This window comes from Equus quagga, chromosome 10, assembly GCF_021613505.1.
Source record: "Equus quagga isolate Etosha38 chromosome 10, UCLA_HA_Equagga_1.0, whole genome shotgun sequence".
Lineage (NCBI taxonomy): Eukaryota > Metazoa > Chordata > Mammalia > Perissodactyla > Equidae > Equus > Equus quagga.
This window is the reverse complement of record NC_060276.1, coordinates 121,998,821-122,018,610: the sequence shown is the minus strand read 5'-3', so window position 1 is coordinate 122,018,610 and position 19,790 is coordinate 121,998,821. Positions and strand designations below refer to the sequence as shown.

Sequence of the window (19,790 nt, the reverse complement as noted above, 5' to 3'; positions counted from 1 at the left end):
CCTCTACTTTCTATGTGGGACGCCTAACACAGCGTGGCTTGCCAAGCGGGGCCATGTCCACACCTGGGATCTGAACTGGCGAACCCCGGGCTGCCAAAGTGGAACATGCATGCTTAACTGCTGTGCCACCAGGCCGGCCCCCACGTTGTTATTTCTTAACACCCAACCAACAGTTCTGGACCAGTGACGTAGGATCCAGCACTTCCCTCTACCTGGCCATCTTCTCCCTCCAGGGGTCTTCCGTGGAGCTACTTCTTCCAGAACATTCCGGGCCCCTCCAGTGAGCCACACCTCCTTGGAGGGCCATCTCCAACCACCACAGAATCCCTCCCTCTGTGGATAAAGCCACATAAAATGGCCACAGGTGGTGTAAATAAGACCTTTTGCATATGGCGGCTCACGGAGATGGCGGCTCCGAGAGACCCCAGCATCTTCCCGTCATGCTAATCAGGAGCGTTCTCTGGGCACCTTCCAGGGCACCAGCTGCCTTGCCCGCACCACCTCTAATGCACAGAGACTCCCGGCAGGGCGGGCGACGGGCTTTGTTGCAGGTGCAGGAGCTCGGGTGTAGAGGTCAACGGGGAGACCCCGCTGGGACTGGGTCCATCCAGAACGAAGACCCTGAGCCCATTGCAAGAGGTGGGCTGCAGAGCGGACAGGAGAACCCAGCTGCCTCCTTGGAGGTCAAAGGTTGAAGTCATGGCCTCTAGTTCCTGGGTGTCAAGTGGAAGGTTCTTGAAGACATTGAAAGACCTTGAAGACACTGCAAAAATGTCTCACGTTTTTGCAAATGTGGGGCCTCCGAGAAGACAGCCGGGGTCTCCCGCCGACTTCTGCCTTCCGTCTGTCGCAACGTGTTGTTTCCGTCGAAGGCTATCCAGCCTCGTGCAGATGTGGAGCCAGAAAACGGACCAGTATTTGGATATTTTTTTTTTTCAGATAATTAGGGATTATCTTTGACATTATCCCCAAAACCCAACAAGTGGCCATTTTGTAATGGCTAAGTTGCAATATCTGGAATCATTACCAATGAAATTTGCTTATTTTGTTCCGTTAAGACGGATTGGTCTATTAGCATTCGGGATGGGTCCTTTGCCCGTGTGTGGAAAGAAGAAAGAGATACAGGATCCCAGGAGAAAGATGGTAGACCTTTCGTAAGACTATGCACTGTCATCATGCTGAGTTTTGGGGTTTTTTTTAATCCTCTTTTCCTCAACTTTTCCTTCCTTCCTATACGTTCAAAGAGTTCATCCTAAGAGCTTGTCCCCATAACACACCCGGAATATGGTACCTTCCGACCTCCAACCTTTAGCAAACCCCCGGGGCCACCCAGCTCTGAGGATGGACCTGGGATTGTCCCCCAAACTGGGTTGAGACGGACAAATCCCAACATGCACGATCCTTAATCTGGGAAATCGGGAGCTCCCAGAACTGTAGACGGTTCCAGGTGGCCACATCATGGGGAGGAAAGTGGGTGGATCCTCGTGACCCAAGAAGAGGGGCCTGGCCCACCACCCGCAAAAAAAAAAAAAAAAAAAAATTGGGGAGGATTTGCCGCAGGTAACCCAAGGCCAAACCTCCCCAAAAAAAAATAAATTAAATAAAAAATGGCTAAGATAATTCCCTGCTGTTGCATTTCTGCATCATTTTTATTTCCGATGTTCTCAATAGAGCGTACGGCTCTGTGAAGTGTGAGTGAGCACAGAGTCAAACTCGGCCCCCCGGACGGCCAACTCTGAGGTTTGGTGAAGATGCCCGTGACCCATTCCTGGTCTGAATGCGGCCGTTTTACAAGCACCCAGATCCCACCCAGGCTTTGGAGAGAGGCGCCCCGTTGGGGAAGGGCAGAGCCGGCCTCAGAGAGGACCAGAAACTGCTAACACCACGACGCCGGCTTGCACAGCACGACTTCCTTCGGCAGAAACAGAGAGAGAGATGCTGTTTCCTTCGATAATTAGTTTTAAACGGAAGCATCATTTGGGCACTGAAAATAAGGATGGGGAAAAATACATCTTCCTCCTCCAGCCTGCGAATGAACGGAAGATAAAGAACAGGTAAACCACGCAAGACCAGATTTCAAATTTCTCCCACTGACCTGAGATATATCGTCACCTTTTCACGTACTCACACAATCACTGGAGAGGACACACAGGAGGGCATCGCGTCGGAAATGTGTTATTTCACACATGCAAACACACAACCTGAGACTAATTGAGCAAAATGTTGAGATCTGATAAAACTACATGGCAGGTCTACAAGGATCTTTATATCATTCTCTCCATGGTGGGGATTTTTTTTTTTTTTTTTTTTGCTGAGGAAGAGTGCCGCTGAACTAACATCTGTGCCCATCTTCCTCTGTTTTGTATGTGGGATGGCGCCAAAGCATGGCTTGATGAGCCGTGTGTTGGTCCACGCCGGGATCCGAACCCTTGAACCCTGGGCTGCCGAAGTGGAGCGTGGGAACTTAACCACTGCACCACCGGGCCAGCCCTTCTCGCTCTATTTTATACACATGAAATATATATGAAATAAATGAATATGAAAGTATTCATCATAAAAAATTTTAAAGGCCTCTTGAAACTCAAATAGTTGCTACGAAACCCAGAAGATCATTCGTGTCCATCAAACGCTTGCGTGTATTTCCCGTTTAAGAATATTTTGACAAGGCACACTCGCCTTCCACGGAAACTAAAACCCCGGGAAAGCGCTCTGCCTTTTGCTTTCGTGGGGTCGGATTTTCCTCCGTCGAGGCCCACCCACCACCCCTTCCGAGAGCCCTCGTTCACCTCCCGAGTGAGAAATGCTTCCCTTTTGCATGAATTTATTAGCCTTTGGCTTCGGCGGCTCCCGAAGGATCCAAGCCAGCGTTGCATTCCGAGAGCCGGTGCGTAAGGGCGGGGCAGAAAGAGCAAAATGAATTTTGTCTGAAGATTGTGATGCCTCCGTCGGAACCACAGGCAAAAAGACGCCGTGGTTGTGCGAAACCCTTACAACCACCCTCCTGGTGCAGAAAGAAGACGTGAGCAGACGAGACGCCCTTTGGAAGAATTTCCTTTGAATCAGGTCTGTCTCGGGGAGTTGATTCATCCCCGTCACGGGGAGCCCACCCCTCCTGACCTCATTGAACCGCCAATCATCTCCCACAGGGCGCCCCGCTCCTAACGCCACCCCACTGGGGGTCAAAGGTGGATTTGGGGGCCGCAAATATTCAGTCCTTAGTGCTCCTGGAAAAGAGGGAAGGGCGAGGACCCTCCCATCCTTTTTGTATTTCCTGAAAATGATTGACGGCCAAGAACCCCCTCCTGCCCCACAGGAGTCGGGTTAAGACTCAGGGATGCCCCCCCCCCCCGCCCCGGTCATCCAGAACGAGGTCCGACACGGACCCTCCAATTTGCATTCTCAGGCTCCCGAGGAATGAGCAGCGGGACGGGGGACAGTCCCCGCAAACAACCCCTCTGCACACCAGCTGTCTACGAGGAAAGCAAGCCGTTGGCGGCTCAAGCATTTGAAGAACGGCACCCGCTCACCCCCCACGCCCCCCACCCGGCGCTTTCTGGACCCCGAGAGAGAAATGCAAGGTCCTCTCTGCCGGCTTCAGAGGCATGCAGCTCGCCGTGACCGGGGCTGGCTCCAGATGGCAACAGCCCACTCGTCCTGTTGCAAAGAGCCGGCCCCCTCCTCGCCTCCCACGGCAAGAAGTGCTTTGCAAAGTCCATTGAGCTTGAATGCTTTGCCCGAGGAGCGGGAAATCCTCCACACGGCATCCCACCGTGACGGCTCTAAAGGAAGGGCTGTGCAGAGAGTCTGTGGCCAGACAGAGTCTCTGGGCTGTTAGGACCCTGCAAAAAGGGGATGAGGCTGAATTTCCAGCTGAGGGCCCCAGGGCTTGACCGCCAGGCGGCCATGGAAAGGGGATACCTTGGGACTCCTTTCTTGCTGAAGCGGTCAATTCTCTGGGGACCCTGCGGGGGGGGCCGAATGCAGAATGCATCTGGGGCGTCGTAAGTTGTAGGGTTCTGTGTGTGCGCTCGTCACAAACCAAAGAGAATTGTCAGAGGGAACAGCGATGCGAACCAGCCTCCTCCACAAGGCTGCCGTTTGTCACCCGAATAGGACGATGTCTTGAGGACGGACGTGGCGGCCAGGGGGGAAAAGGCTGTGACCCCCACGTGTCCAGATCGAGAGTCTGGAGACGTCACGGCCATCCCGATTCGGGCCCGGGCGTTGGCTGTAGCCAGTTGAACTTGGCCCCCCGAGCAGAGGCGTGCACCCTGGACCGGGGCCCGTGGGCTTCTCTGGAAGATGCACTCGGATGAGGTGAGGTCCCGCAGGGCTAGGGCGCGCCTTAAATCCAGTCACCGGCGTCCCCACGAGAAGAGGGAATTTTGGACGCAGATGCAGACGGGCCCCGTGAGGATGGACGCAGAGACGGGAGGGAGGCGGCCACCAGCCCGGGGACCCTGGAGCCCCGGACGCTGGAAGAGGCAGGAGGGACCCTCCCCGGGAGCCTCCGGAGGGAGCGCGGCCCTGCGACCCTTGACCTCAGACTCTGGGCTCCAGGACGGGGGAGGACGGATCCCTGGGGTTTAAGCCCCCTAGTTTGGGGTAATGTGTTACGGCGGCCCCAGGACACTGACACACCCTGTAAGGAATGCGTGTGTCTACATCAGGCGTTCATCCACACGTTTCTGAGAACGCCAGCTGATTTCCACAAAAGCGGCATAGACGAGGTGTGTTGTTTTGTTTTCCTGCGTTCCTTGTTTGGGCCCCTGACGTTTAGCTGTTACGCACGAGGAGGGCAGCAAGAAAGAGTAAACGAGAACGAACGGGAAGCGAAGGCAGGGCTTCCGGAGAGCCGGCGGGAGAAGTCACAGCCACGCTGGGCACGCGCGTCCTCAAATCTGGGAGAGCACGGTGAGGACGGTCTGTCCCCCGGGTGGGCGTGAGCATTGAATGCATGTCTCCTCTACAAGGCCGTCTGGTTGTGAGGAGCCCGCTCGCTGCCCACCTATGGCCCGGGATCGATCCCCACCCCAGACGGCAGACACAGCCTCCAATAAGGCCCCGGGCCCCAGATGAAGCCATGGAGGGAGGCGAAGCGGCTCTTGATGGATATCGCCAGCTGGGGGGAAGGCAGTGTGCAACGCCAACCCACAAACACTCACGCGGGGGGGGGGGTCTCGCCAAGGGACGGAGAGTGACCCCAGGAAGGCAGCCTGGTCTGGCTTCATCCATCGCTTCTGGGCAAACTCAGAGAATCAGGGGGCCGGGGGGGTGCCAAATTTGAGCATTTCAAAGCCACGTGCGGAGAAGACGAAGAATGACTCTAAATGAGGGACAGGCGCGACAGGCAAAACCCCAGTTGGTATTAGCGTATTTTCCCCACCCCACGCCCCCACACCACCACCTCACTGTAAGGTCCCTAAGAGTGAGGGTTGAGTAGCACAGCGTCTTTGTCCTCCCAGCGATGGGCCAGAGCATGGCGGGTCCCCAGGAAGGAGCCACGACAGCACAGCAGCCATGCGACAGAATCCTTCTAGAACGTTCCAACGTGATGGGTGCGCGACTGGCTTCAGAGTCTGGACGTGCGAATCTGGAGTGGTGGCAGGGGGCTGGGGAGTGGCGTTTTTCAGAAGCCGCCAGCTCCACGGGGACGTGTTCTCATGTCACCCATGGCTTGGATGGCCAACAGCACCGCCTTCCCCTGCAGAGGGCAGAACGTGGACTGGAAGATGGCTGCGGAGGTCCTGTGGGCCCTTCTAGACGCGTCCGGCTTCATTAAAATATTCAGAAACACCACCGCCACCCCCTTTGCAGAAGGGTTCTCGGAGCTCCCGCGACCACAGCCGTTGGGTTGGCTGGAGGAAGGGAGGACCCGTGAGTCTGGCGGCGTGAGCCTCAATGGAAAGATGGGCAGGGAGGAGAATGTCGGCCCCGGCCAGCGTCTTCAGGGCCCCAGGAGGAGGAGGTGGCAATGACAGAGACTTCGACTCAGGGACCCCGGAACGGTCTAAAATCAAGGAAGTGGCACAGAGATCTCCCCAGTGAAGAGCGGACCTCAGGAATTATCCACGGAAGGCTGTCCGCCATGATTTTTCCAGGGTATAACAGCAGGGCACATTCCCGAAGAAAAGGAGGTGCTTATTAGGATTCACAGAATCTGGATTTGGAGGAAACAGGACTCAAAAAAATAAAAGAAAAAGAGAGAGAACCCACCATTCCCCACCCCGAATCGCTTTACAACCCTCAGCTGGTTGCTTTCTTGGACAGAAGGAAGAGAAAAATCGATTCTCCGTGACTTGCATTTCCGTGGGGGAAGTGTCCTGTCTCTGGGTCCGTGTGTCCACACGCAGAAGTCATCTGGGACGCAACGGACTTCACTGAGAAAGGGCTTTAAAAAAAAATAAGTATTTTATCACGTGCAAACTCGAGCCGCAAGGAGAACGGAGAGGCGGGGCTACAATGGCAGCTGCCATCTAAGAAAGTTGAGAAGTGACCGAGGGATTCCTCGTTTGATGTCGTGAGAGACTGTGTTACAATGAACACAAATCATCTCCGACTCTGATGGTGTCCGATCAACGCTCTAGGGAAGAGAAGGCTGTCCGGGGACAAAGGCAACGTTCCGTAAAATTTCTTACCGGAAACCTACTCACCAAGGGACAAAGGGATCAAGGAAAAATGAATATGAACACGGATTAATTCATTTCTGGGAGCGGCAGAGGAAAAGGCCACGCTCTCAGTTTGCAGTGAAAGTTGCAAAATTTCAACTCAGGAGAGAAGGTTTAAAAATTAAGGAAATACCGCATCCAAGGTCAGACAGACAGTTCAGATTCGCTTCTCCCGATATTCATTCTGACAATTATCTTAAATTAAATATGATCCTAACATAGGGCTCAGTGAAGCCACGGAATTAATGAGTCTTTCCTGTAGCTCAGATGAAAGAGCATATTGTAGAAGGACAGACGTGAATGTGCCATTCAGGGCCAGCAGTTAGCTGGGCATCCCCCGGGAGCCCATTAACGTCTCTGGGCATCAGCTCTAAAATGTTGTGATTTTATGTGATAATAACAATGGTGAATAAGAGAGCAGTAATCATTACCATCATCATCACCATCACCCTCCTCATAATCACCATCAACACCAGCATCATCATCACCATTACCATCATCACCATCAACACCATCATCATCACCACCACCACCATCATCATCATCATCACCATCACCACCACCACCATCATCATCATCATCCCCATCACCACCATCATCACCATTACCATCACTGTCACATCCACCATCATCATCACCATCACCATCATCATCACTATTACAATCATCATCATCACCATCAACACCATCATCATCATCATCATCACTATTACCACCATCACAATCATCATCATCCCCATCACCACCATCAGCACCACCATCACCATCATCACCACCACTGCCATCACCATCATCACCACCACCACCACTACCGCCATCACCATCATCACCATCACTGCCATCATCATCACCACCACCACCATCACCACAAAACCACCACCATCATCACCATCACCACCATCATCACCATCACCACCATCATCACCACAAGAAAACCAGCATCACCACCATTACCATCACCACCACTACCATCACAACTGCAACCACCATCATCATCACCATCATCATCACCACCATCACTGTCACCATTATCACAATCCTCCTCAGAGCGGCTGTCATTCACTGAGATCCCACAGTTTACGAGATGTTCTCCCGCACGTTCTTTGGGCCAGTGCTCCTCACGTGCCTCTAACGTGCCAGGGGCCGTGCCGAGGGCTAGAGAAATCAGTGACGCCGTTAAACCAACCGCAGGGCGACGTGTGAGACCGATGAGCCAGAAGGAGTTGAGGGAGCGGAAAGTGGAGGCACGTGACTTTAGGACCGCTCCCTTGGGGTCTGCTGTGAAAGGTCAGAAGTCCAGGGTGAGGAGGATTTGGATGGTCAGGAGGAAGAAGAGAACGGCCAAGAAGCAGAGACCCCGTGCGCACGTCTGCAGCTACGGGGAGGAGCCACGAAGGGCACCCTGCGTGTGTGGGTTGAAGCAGGTAAGGCAGACGCATGCCTCCGGACTGCAGGCTGGGCCAGGCCAGCGAGGGGAGAACGTGGAAGCTGGGAGGCCAGCTTGGAGGCGGGGGTATGGACCAGGTAAGGGGACAGGTGTGAGCTGGGGGAGCGGGGTTGGTGGCCGCAACACAGAAAAGGAATGGATGCTTGAGACATCGGTTCTTTCATTCGCCGCCCCCGCGACAAGACAAATCCCACGGGGAGCAAGAACCCATCGGAGGGCGTTAAAAAATTATTTTGCCGAGCGCACACGAAGGGCCAGGCCGTGACGGAGCCTTGGGACGATGTCCCGGAACCAGCCAAAGAGTTACGGCTTCTTGGGGTTCGGACACAACCCCCCAAAAAGGGGCGAGAAATTAGCACACACGCACGAGCCACAGTCCTTTCCGCCCCCGTAGCCACAGCAGACATCACTAATCCATCCCTCATCGCTCCCCGCCGGATCATTCTCATCTCAGGGGTGCCGGGCAGCCAGAACCAGCCAACCAGGCCGAGGATCGGAATCCCATTTGTCGTCCGTCCAATTCACGCTTCGGGTGTAGACGGAGCGCCTCCTGCCTTCCATCGACTGCTACGAAATTAATTTCTCTAGCGGCTCGGCAACGAAGGGATGGGGAATGAACCCTGCATGCTTCTTTTGCAAGTGAAGTTCGATCGCTCAGCTGAAGCCAGACTTTGTCTATGCAGCTTGGATGAGGAGGGTTGGCTTTGTTCTTGCATTTTTTTTTTTTTTTTGCAGGAGGAAAGATGAATAATTGCTTGCTGGATCATTATTCTTTCCTTTCCTTCAAAGAAACTATTATTGATTTTGCTTTTGGCTCCTGGGTTCTTTCGACTCGGTATTTTATTTCCGCACCATGTTATTCCTTTCATACGCCTACTTTCCAATTTATACTTCATGCCCTGGGCGCCTGGTCGTAATTTTCTTTTCATTTATGACCAGGACAGGAACGGAGAGCCACACCGACTCTCTTCATATTTCAGCTGTGTTCCATAGACTGTGACACCTTCTATCTATCTCCATTTCGTTGTTGATAAAATATTTTGTTCCTGGCTACGAATCCCCTCTCCGTCTACATGCTTCAAAAGGGCAGCTTTCACAAACGAACGTGCGTTCGGGCATCTGGAAATTCCGTTTTTAATCAGTAAAATTAACTATTAAAAGGGGGCTTCTCCCACCCCCACTATCAGCTGAGGCAGCAAGGCCGTGGATGGAGGCATATAAAGTGGCAGGAACCTCGAGTGCGGAAGTTTCCAGAGGAAATGGGGCGGGCGAGGCGGGTAGGTCCCACGATGCTGAGACCTCAACCAGATCAAGGATGTGCAAAGGGGCCGGGGTCGGGGGAGATCAGAAGTCAGACAGCAGAAACGCCTGGAGAAAACCATTGGCCACTCTGCACCCCCGTCCTTGCCTGGAAGGGAAGGAAGCTGCAGGAACCCCCCGTCACCCCAGAACCTGACCTTTGTTACCTGCGGGGGAAGACACGGGGGCCCGGCTCACTCCCGAGGACGCCTCTGGCCATGACAGGAGGACAGAGGCGGCTCCATGGGGACTGGCCATCCCCCCAGGGCTGGTGGGGGCATAAGGTTTGTGGACACCAGAGAGCGAGTCCTATGGGATCACCATAGGTCCCACTCAAAGGGGCCACCAGGATGGGCCGCAGGACCCCAGTGGCAAGAAGCTTGTGGTACAATCCACATCCACCTGCAGACCTTTTTCCATCAGCCCAACTGAAATCCTACAGGATTTGTCCTTTGGTGACTGGCTTCTTTCACTGAGCATCACGGCCTCACGGTCCATCCATGTTGTGGCCTGTGTCAGAATTTCCTTCCTTTTTGACGGCTGAGTAATATTTCACCGTGTGCACGGACCACATTCCATTTCTCTGTTCATCCATCGATGATATCTTTTTGGGGAGGCCAGCAATCAACCCAGAGAGCATCTCTAGGTAATTCTTAGGATCTGCTCAAATGCACCAGCTCTTGTACCCGCCCAGCCCCCGCCACTGGCATCATCATTCACTAAGAAAATTATAACAAGACTTGCAAATTTCCCATTATGGAAACTGAGGCAGTGCCACAGTCCCAGAGCTCAGTCCCTTGAGAAAGGGGTCAGCTTGCCCTGAGCAAAGCATCTTCCTGGGGACCCCCTGCCTCTGTCTGGGTCAGGCGGGAGCCCGGTCTCCACCCTGTCCCACACTTTTGCAAAAAAAAAAAAAGAAAAAAGTAAGGTCTCATGGACACCTCCTGGGGCACATTCCATCTCTGTGGAGGCATCTGGGGCTGCAGAGTGTGAGAAACAGAGCAAACAGCCCCAAATTTCCACCTCGCCAGCATTTCAGAAGGGACGGCTTTATTCACGGTGTTTAATCATTTTTAAAGCTACAGCGGGAGGCAGAGGAATTTGCAAACTAAAGGGAACGACTGAGACCAGCTGCAACTCGGATCTCGACACGCGCCCAGGACGGAGCTGTCAACCTCACGTCTCCCAGGTGGGGCATTGGCGGCGCGCGGTGCATGGGCTCCCCACCCCTCCACGGCCTGGGTTATCTCTCGCAGACGGAGCCAGGAGAGCAGCCAGGATACGACTATCTCGCCGGGGTTGACAAAGCCATCTTTTTTTTTTTTTTTTTTTTCCTCCCGGAACAACCCTCATTATTTCTTATCTGTGAAACAGCGCGTGCAAGATGAGCCGCTCAAGCCGCTGATAATCTTCTGGGTAATTAACTTGTAAAACGGCCTCTGTCCTCGTTAATAGGTGGAATTGAGAAATGTGCCTGAATGGCATTTGCAGAGCAAATTATGGGAGATCAGTCATTCAGCTCCCGGCACGTCTTAAAGCTCCCCCCAACCCCCAGTCCGAGGAAAGGGAAGCTCGAGACTCTGGCTGTCAGACTGGAATAGCTGTAACGTCTAAACCCCATCGAACCTCTGACCTCTAACCCCGACCCCGTCCCTGACCCTCCCTGAGAGTAACGTTACAGCTGGAGTTTTCAGAAAGTGGAGACAAAGTCCGCTGTCATTCACCCTCCTTTGCAGAAACCCACCTCCCGGGTAGGTCTGGACGTTGACATGCTGATTCATAAGCATTTAAGATCGATTTCTCCATTTTCTGTAAACGTAAAACAGCGCCCAGAATTAAAGTCGCGTAGTTTCAAAAATATAATAAAAATATAGAAATGAGCAGGTCCGGCCACACCTGCCAGGTGAGTGAGTATCCCACAGTGACCCCGTCTACGCTCCCCTGGGCACAAGGAAAGAATGTGTGTTAGAGGTAAGAGGGTTTTTTTTACAACTTGTTTCGCAAAAAGAAGTTTAAAAAAACACGTTCACTGCGGAAAGCAGGATGGAGATTTCTCAAAAAAAACCAAAAACTGAAATACCATGTGATCCAGCCATCCAGCCTACTGGGTATTTATTCACAGAACTTGAAAACAAGAATGCATAAAGATACATGAACCCCTATTCATGGCAGCCTTATTCACAACAGCCAAGACGCGGAAGCAACCTAGGCGCCCATCAATGGGTGAATGGAGAAAGGAGATGTGGTGTCTACACAATGGAATACTACTCAGCCATGAAAAAGATGAAATCGAGCCATTCATGACAACATGGATGGAACCTGAGGGTATTACGCTAAGCGAAATAAGTCAGACCGAGAAAGACAAACATCATAGGATTTCCCGCCAATGTGGAAGATAAACAAGCACACGGATAAAGAGAACAGATGACTGGTTTTGGGGAGAAAGGATGGCATCTGAGTCTTGCCCAGGTGGAAGGGCGGGGTGGAAATTGTGGACTCTCGGCTGGAACCCGAGACGGGCTGCGTCTTAGAAGAAAGGGCCGTGTCTCAAGATTAGGAGCCGCACGCAAGGCCTCGCGGCAAAACGGAAATAGACTCCTCCTGACGAGACCTTTCGGCGAGCTTCCACGAGATCCAGACTTGAAAATAACTATTTTAAGACGTTAAAATAACTATTAGGAAGGAAAGAGTCTACAAGAAAAGATGGACGCCACGCGGGAAGACACAAAGAACGCGAAGAAAAGATGGGTAACCTAAAAATAACCAAATGCAAATTCTCAAGCTGAAAAAAAATACAGTTGGTTTGGCTGAAAATCAAACTCCAGTCATGGGATTAAAAGCATGTTAGTCGCAAAGGAAAAGAAAAATGTTTGGCGAACTTGAGATGGGTCAAGAGAAATCATCCAAAGCCAAATAAAGTCGGATAAAATGAAGGGACCTCAATGGACTGTCAGTGTCCCACAATCTAACGTACGTGGAATTGTGGACCCATAAGGACAAGACGGGAAAACAGAGCAGAAAAAGTATTTGGAAAAAAAAAAATGGCTAAAAATTTTCCAAATTTTATCAAAATCATCTACCTAAAGATACAGGGAAAGGAAATCTTTTAAACCCCAGCAGGATAAACATGGGGATAAAAAAAACAAAACAAAACAAAACACCTAGGAATATTATCAAAGCTCTGAAAACAAAAAATAGCAAAAAGAACATAAAAAGGCACATGATATTCAGGAAATGTTGATGATAATTGTAGCTGACGTCTCATTCGGAACAAAAGGCCAGAAGTCCATGTCACAACAGCTTTAATATCCTGGGGATGTTTTCAAGCCAGAATTCTGGATCCAGGGAAAAAGCTTTCAAAATGGAACGCAAGAAGGTGACATTATCAGAGGGATGAAAGTTGTGGGAATTGATCGTGCGTGGACCCACAGTCAACACAAGGCTAAAGGAAGCGCCTCGGGCGGGAGTGCAATGGCAGCGGGTGAAAATTTCGATCTACAGGCAGGAACGAGGCGAGCGATCACTGTTATCTGCTATCTGCAGGTCCTCAGCATCATGCAAATCCTGGGGCCTGCCTGGTGGTGCAGAGGTTAAGCACGCACATTCCGCTTGGGCGGCCCGGGGTTCGCAGGTTCGGATCCCGGGTGCGGACATGGTGCCGCTCGGCACGCCATGCTGTGGTGGGCGTCCCACAGATAAAGTAGAGGAAGATGGGCATGGATGTCAGCTCAGGGCCAGTCTTCCTCAGCAAAAAGAGGAGGATTGGTAGCAGATGTTAGCTCAGGGCCAATCTTCCTCAGCAAAAAGAGGAAGATGGGCAGCAGTCAGCCGGGGCCAAACTTCCCAAAAAAAAAAAAAAAAAAGAGGAGGATTGGCAGCAGTCAGCTCAGGGCCAATCTTCCTCAAAAAAAAAAAAAAAAGATCATGCAAATCCTGACACGGCACTCTAGAAAGAGAGAAACTTTGTGCCAGAAGAAAAGCCTTTATGACAAAACCTGCAAATAAACGAAATAGAAATATTTATCTTCAAGGCATAGGATGGTCCCTTACGGAGACCGTCTTGGCGGTGAGAGCTTCCAATATCCACTAACAGGTGGTTGTAACAGATTTCTAACTTGCTAACGCAATGGGTTCTGTACCCCCGAAACCACGTACCGGCCGGATGAGGATACAAAGCGGAGGACCACGGATGTGCGCAGGGAGGTGGCTGGAGGCACAGCCCTCCATACGGACGTGCGCGGGATCAGGCACACGCTGGCCAAGCCGCTGTTCCGCATCAGAATCCAGACACACAGCATTTCACGCACACGCTGTCCCTTCTCGTTGAACGAGGAGACTGTTCCAGGAACGGCTACACGTCCGGGTCTTATCTAAGTGTTTGAAATATCATTATCTAATACTTCCAACTTTATATATATATATATTTTTTTTTAGAAAAAAACCTTTTCTACTATGTGTTTATATTCTATATCAACTAAAGTTGACTTCATTTCCCCCACGGAGGAAAAAAAAAAAATATTATGGAAGTACCATACCCAAATAATGTTTTAGACACTGTACCATGTGGATGATCTCTGATTTTCGAGTTTAAAAGCATCTTGAGATGTGTTCGAAGGAACTGATCCGAATGCAAGAATTCCGGCCCCACGAAGGAAAGAAAAACAATGAGGCGAAACAGGACAAAAGGAGCAGCGACGTGGTGGGGAGTGAGAAGAGCACATAAATTACGGGTAGGGGAAGAGAACGCGGCAGGCAATAGGAGAAGGAAAATCCGCCCCTGTGGGATTTTGTGCAAATCGTCTCAGTATTTATAGGGAGGCTGAGACAACCAAGCCAGACGATCGCCCTTTCTCAGGGCGCCCACCTTGCTACGGCTTCGAAAGGTTACAACCGCTCGTTAGGACCCCGAGAAACGCGGAGCTTTTAATACAAGGACGCACGGCGAGAGCCGTTAAGAGCCGATTAAATTTTCAGAAAGCGCCGCGCTCTGCCTTCCACGCCTCCGGAAAAGACACAACGACCTTCTCCACCTCCTAATTACCCGCAGGAAATCACGTCTGTCCGCCTGTCCATCCTCTGTCTACCCGGACGTGCCGGCTCACTGGCTAACTCAGGACACTGGGTTAAAAATGAAAGTGGAAAAAAGTTAAAAGGACTGGTATGAAAAATGACGCAGTCATTAAGGGGCATTTTACGCTAAATAAGGAAGATAAAGGTGGTCTCGAGCACATGCGGGGCCAAATATACGTTCAGGATACCGTTAAAACGTCTCTTGGGAACACCATTGACGGTTGGCCAACAACATCATGCCAACTGCTTCATCGCAGAAATTATGAGTCAAGAACTCTTTGCAATGAAGAAACACGATGCACGGGGACCGAAAAATCTACGCAATCAACACTTACACTCACGTGTCTCCAAACGTGCCAACCTTCCTTCTGATTTCTACAAAATCAGACCATCTACGAGTAGAACGAAGATGGTAGGTGTCTACTCGCCTCATGGTAGGCGTCTACTCGCCTCAAGGTGGGTCCACCTTCAAGGTGTGAATTCCCTCTTGGATGATGAAGACGAGTAGATGCCCTTCCACCTTCCAGAGACTTTCTCACCCATCACCACGGTGAATACTGACTTTCGACTACCTTTTTTTTGGTTTTCACGCCCAATCCGTGTTTTATATTTAGTTGGACAACCCCATAACGACGGTTCGTCGAGACGCGTTTCCCAGTATCTGGCAGCGAGGTGCACACTGTTGGCTTTCTTGACACAGGTCAAGCTTACGAGGCGCGGACCCCTGTTTTCTTTCCATAAAAGCAAACCAGAAGTAACGCCTAAAGGAGGCACATGTGTCAACCGGCCGGTCCGTCTTCCCGATAAAGATGGAGCCAGGTATTGCTGGCGGAACGGCGTCAGGAAAGATCTACATTGGTGAGGAAGACACTCCCGACGATGGAAGCTGTGGGATCGGGACCAAAGCAAGGGACATCTTTCCCCTTTTAAAGAAGAGGACAGACATCGTGTTTTCAGTTGGATCACACGGCAGATTTAGGGTTCAAGAATTCCACCACGGCTTGCGTGAGTCTCGGGAAAAACGCAGAAACCAGAATTTACCTTCCTCAAGTCCTTTCAAGAGCATTTAAATACTTATCTGTTCCCACTTGGGTTCCTTGGAACCCCATTATGCCATTTTGTGGCTTGTTTTGGTGACGTTGTTGGGATTTTTTTTTAAAAAATAAATTAGCAAGACGATCTGCTCCAAATAAGAGAGGTTTCACCAGCAGATAATAACTCAAGGGCCATCAAGGTGTTGCCACTGTGGATATGTGATGATAAGGTATTAAAAATCTTACCCGGAAAAATCTCGAGATTGGGAGATGAGCCCTGTCGTCTCGGTTCCCGACAACAGGCATAAATTTATCATCCCCAGGAGCTCCAATGAGCTGGAGGCTGGCGTGCCGGGACCCTCCCGTTGCACCCAAAGTAGGACCTCAAGTGATTGCAAAGGCAGAAAGCGCCAGAAAGTAGAGAAGAGAAAGGATTCAACCAAGAACTAAGAAAAAAGGATGAAGGACAGAGAAGAGAAGGGGCGGGAGGATGGCAGGCAGAGAGGTGCAAGGTGTTTAGAAATAACTGTGTTCTTGACAGTCATGTGCTGACGTCGTTAGGACGTGTGCTTACTTGCTCCAAAAAAAGGAATCCACCCAGCCATGATTCCCCAACGCTACAGGAATTAGGGAAGAGCCAAAAGCAATGAGCAAGTGGGGCTCCCTCTGGCCTCGTGCTGAGTGGGGTAATTGCAGGCTGTGTGGACGAGAAGCTCGGGGGCTCCAGGAGGTGCAGCCGGTCGAGAGAGAAGCCCGTCCGCAGAGCTGGGGGAGCTCGGTTCTGCAGAGCATCCTGACCTAGGCGGGGTCCGGCCATGTTTGTAGGGAGATGTGCCAAGAGGAAGCAGGGGTGTTGACCAACGGCCACCGAGGGGCAAGGAGACACGGCTTCCCCAGCTGGCCACCTGCAGGAGCCGCTGCTGCACCCGCCATGCCCGTGGGCAGTGGGTCCCGCTCACAGGGTAGTGGGCCCGGGGTTGGCTGGACCAGCTCCCCCGTCCCCGTGGGAGTGACCACGTTCACGCTGGCTCAGGCCACAACCCCCCAGCTCCCCGTCCAGCCGCCTCCAGTCCTTCTGGATGGAGCCACCGTCAGGAATGGGCTCGCCATGAAGAAACAAGAGCAGACGAGCTGCAGGCGTGTCACAGGTTTGAGGAGAGGGGCCCGCCTGCTTCCAGAAGGGACACCATCATCCCAGCGATGAAGAACCATCCCCTGCCCCACTGCCGGCCCCAGCAGCCTCCTCTCTGGACCAGAAGGGCTGCCAAAGACCTTTCCCTTTCATCTAAGTGCTTTCTGCACCCAAATCTGAACCTCAACGTACAGAACTGAAGACACCACGGAATTTGTTCAAAGGCGTTCTTGAAATCTCCTTCCTCCGATGCATCCAGGCCAGCCATACGTAGCCCCGAATGAACCTTTTCTCCTTCCCTGGTTAGGTTGACAACATAAGCGCGTTTTGGTGAATTCTTCTTTAAACTATCGTTTTTTTAAAAAAAAATTCATTCGGATTTTTTTTCAAAGTCATGGAAAAAAGAACACGTGCTCCAGACGTTTCTCGCGAGACCCCTGTTTTGGTCTGGAAAGTATGGTTTCGTGCATTGAGGATGGCAGTGGTTCTTGACCTTAGGGGTGCATGGGGATCCCGAAGAGGGCTGTGAAAATGCAGATTCCCGGGCGCACCCATGAGTCCTAAGGCACGGAGCTGGGAATCTGCATTTCTAACGTGCTCCCAGGGATGCCGGCGCGGCGGGTCCGGAAATGCATGCTGGGATGCTCTGTGCCTCCGTGAACCACTGCAGACAGGAGGGGGACAATGATGGGCTGTCACAACTATCGATCATTTCTGCCCCGGGAGGCAGGTCACAGAGACAAGGAAACAGCTCCCGTCTGCAATGGCTGCCTGATATTGCACAGAGAGCTAGGCCGTGGGCGATGGGGAAGCCCCCTTGGTGGTCTGTCCCAAGATGGAAGGGAACGGCCATGAAGGGCGTCGGAGGCCACTGGGACTTTCAACACTGACCAGCCTTCGCAGAGCACAGCACAGCACGTGCCCGCATGACCTGGACTGGGGACTAAAGACACGACAGGACAACAGCTCTCCTTCCTGTCTCATGAATCACAGTGAGCCCAGAGATGGGAATCCCCAGCTTGTGGGCGCCATCTTGGATCCAATGGACCAAGACACTGACGTGCATCTTCTCTCCTTTAAACATACGGCACACGCGCAAGCATTGCTCAGAGAGAACTCAAAGAGACTTGGAATCAGGAAAGACGGGAGGGACGTGCACGCGTGCCTCAGGTGGAATAAACAGGTAGAGTACTACGGGATTCTCTATGGGGTAGAGTTGAGTATCCTTTGGTCAGGCAGGTGCCGGTTGCAATTATCATCACTCAAGAACCAGCAGGCAGCAGATGCACCTGCTGGATGGGGCGTCCAAAGGTTCCCGTGTGAAGATGTGTCTCAGAGAGCCCTGGGCACTGGAGACGGACACGGAATGAACGCGGGTCCTGATTTCACAGAGATGCGATCAACCAGCACGTGCCAATGCCTTCCCTTGTAGATGCCTACGCCGAGCGATGCTGTCGTGGTGGCATGCTCGACGCCATTGCTCACGCTGCCGTGAGGACCAGAAATGTCCAAGAGAAGTGCAGGGATCAGAGACCTCTCCCGCTCGGTGCACTTGCACCGCCCTGTCCCTAATCCCACAGGACGGTCTGCGGCCCAGCCCGTGAACACCGACCCGGACCAGGAAAGAGAACCATTCGAGGACGCAAGAGTTACCTCTGTCATTCAAGGTTTCTCCTTTTATCTTCCTCACAGCTTCGTCGGCTTTGTCCTCGTTATTTCCCGCTAAAAAGGAAAAGAAAAGAGGCAATTATGGGGAAGGTCATAGGAACCTCGCAAACGCAAAAAAAAAAAAAAAAAAAAATGTTTTCTTGAGATGCAAAACGCGATCCTGAGACGTGCTCTGTGGGGGTTTCTGCTTTTGTTCCGGTGTTGAAATTGGCCGTCAGAGCAATTCTGGCCGATCCGACCCCTCAATTTAAGACCCATTTTCTCCAGCCCGGATTGGTAAAACGGATGCATTTATTCGACATTTGACTTTGCAGTGATTACGGGGATGGGAGGCGCCGGGTGGCACGATTCACAGGTGGAGGCCGAAAATAACACGCCTTTCTAGGCGCCACGAGCCATCCCTCCTTAACAACCGGACCTGAGGCAACCTGTCAGCTTCTTCGCAGGGGGAACCAAGCCCCAACCCCCTGCACGGGTGGGTCCTGGGAGAGCTTCGATGGGAGGGAGAGGAGAGGAACCAGCTGAAGAACCCAGGCGTGGTCATGAAAGGAAAATATGGCCAAGGAGGTCTTTTCGGGGGTGAGCTGGAAGGAACGTAAAAACTGTCACTGCCTTGAAGAAGCTCAAAGTTGCAGACATCAAGGAGACGCCTGCAAAAGCAATTTGCACCTTCGCTCCCTTAAAGAAACAGAACGCTACACAGTGATGGGATTTTCGCTTGGAGAGTTCTTCCTGTACCGGGGAAGCGGGGGAAGACGGCGTGGGAGGGATCACCTGAAAGCTGTCCTCCATCTCTAAATGTCCTAAGCATCAAAGACAAAAAAATATATTCACGGTTAAGCTGGGGCCGTGGACATGTAGGAGCTTATTTCCAGAATCTGTGCAATTTTGAAATATTAAAATAGCCATCTGATACTGGGTTGTGCCTCCAGCATTGACCATCTTGGCATCAAGGGCTTCCTGGTGGAAGCTTGGATGACGTGAGAGAGGAGTTCTATGTTCCTCAAAAAGACATGAGTGGCCAGGAGGGCCTGGGGGTGCGGCCATCGGGACAAACTGGTCATCGTGGGTCGACGTGCAGCTCACTCCGCACATGCCGGCAGTCATGACCGGCATTGTCCGAAAAGTACGCAAGGGGACTTTTTTTGGCAAAGGTCATCTTCAGCAGCTGCCTCCTCAGAGCTAGATATGGAATTCTTGACCCTATGCACGTGCTAGAGTCGCAACTACATTTACTGAGTGACTACTGCATACTGGGAAATAGCTGGACCACGATGGAAGAAGCTGGGCACAAACACCACGTGTCTGCCTTCTGCTCACCCTCTGTACTGGGGGGCTAAGTTTTATACGTGCACACGTCCTACTGACGGCCAATACAAGGGTTAAGGGGCACCAAGGTATTCGGAAAGGGCAATCTCTCAGAAACAGATCCACTCCCTGTGGACCGTACTCTACCAGATTTTAAGCATCTG

General features: G+C 51.9%; 1 protein-coding gene across 1 annotated transcript in view; it reads right to left on the bottom strand.

Annotated features, from left to right (window-relative positions):
* DHRSX (dehydrogenase/reductase X-linked) overlaps positions 1-19,790 on the bottom strand; it is a 106,104-nt gene that overhangs the window by 70,313 nt on the left and 16,001 nt on the right. The window contains exon 3 of the mRNA XM_046672910.1: positions 18,304-18,372. Within this exon, the coding sequence (XP_046528866.1) occupies positions 18,304-18,372 (69 nt within the window). The remainder of the gene's footprint in view (positions 1-18,303; positions 18,373-19,790) is intronic.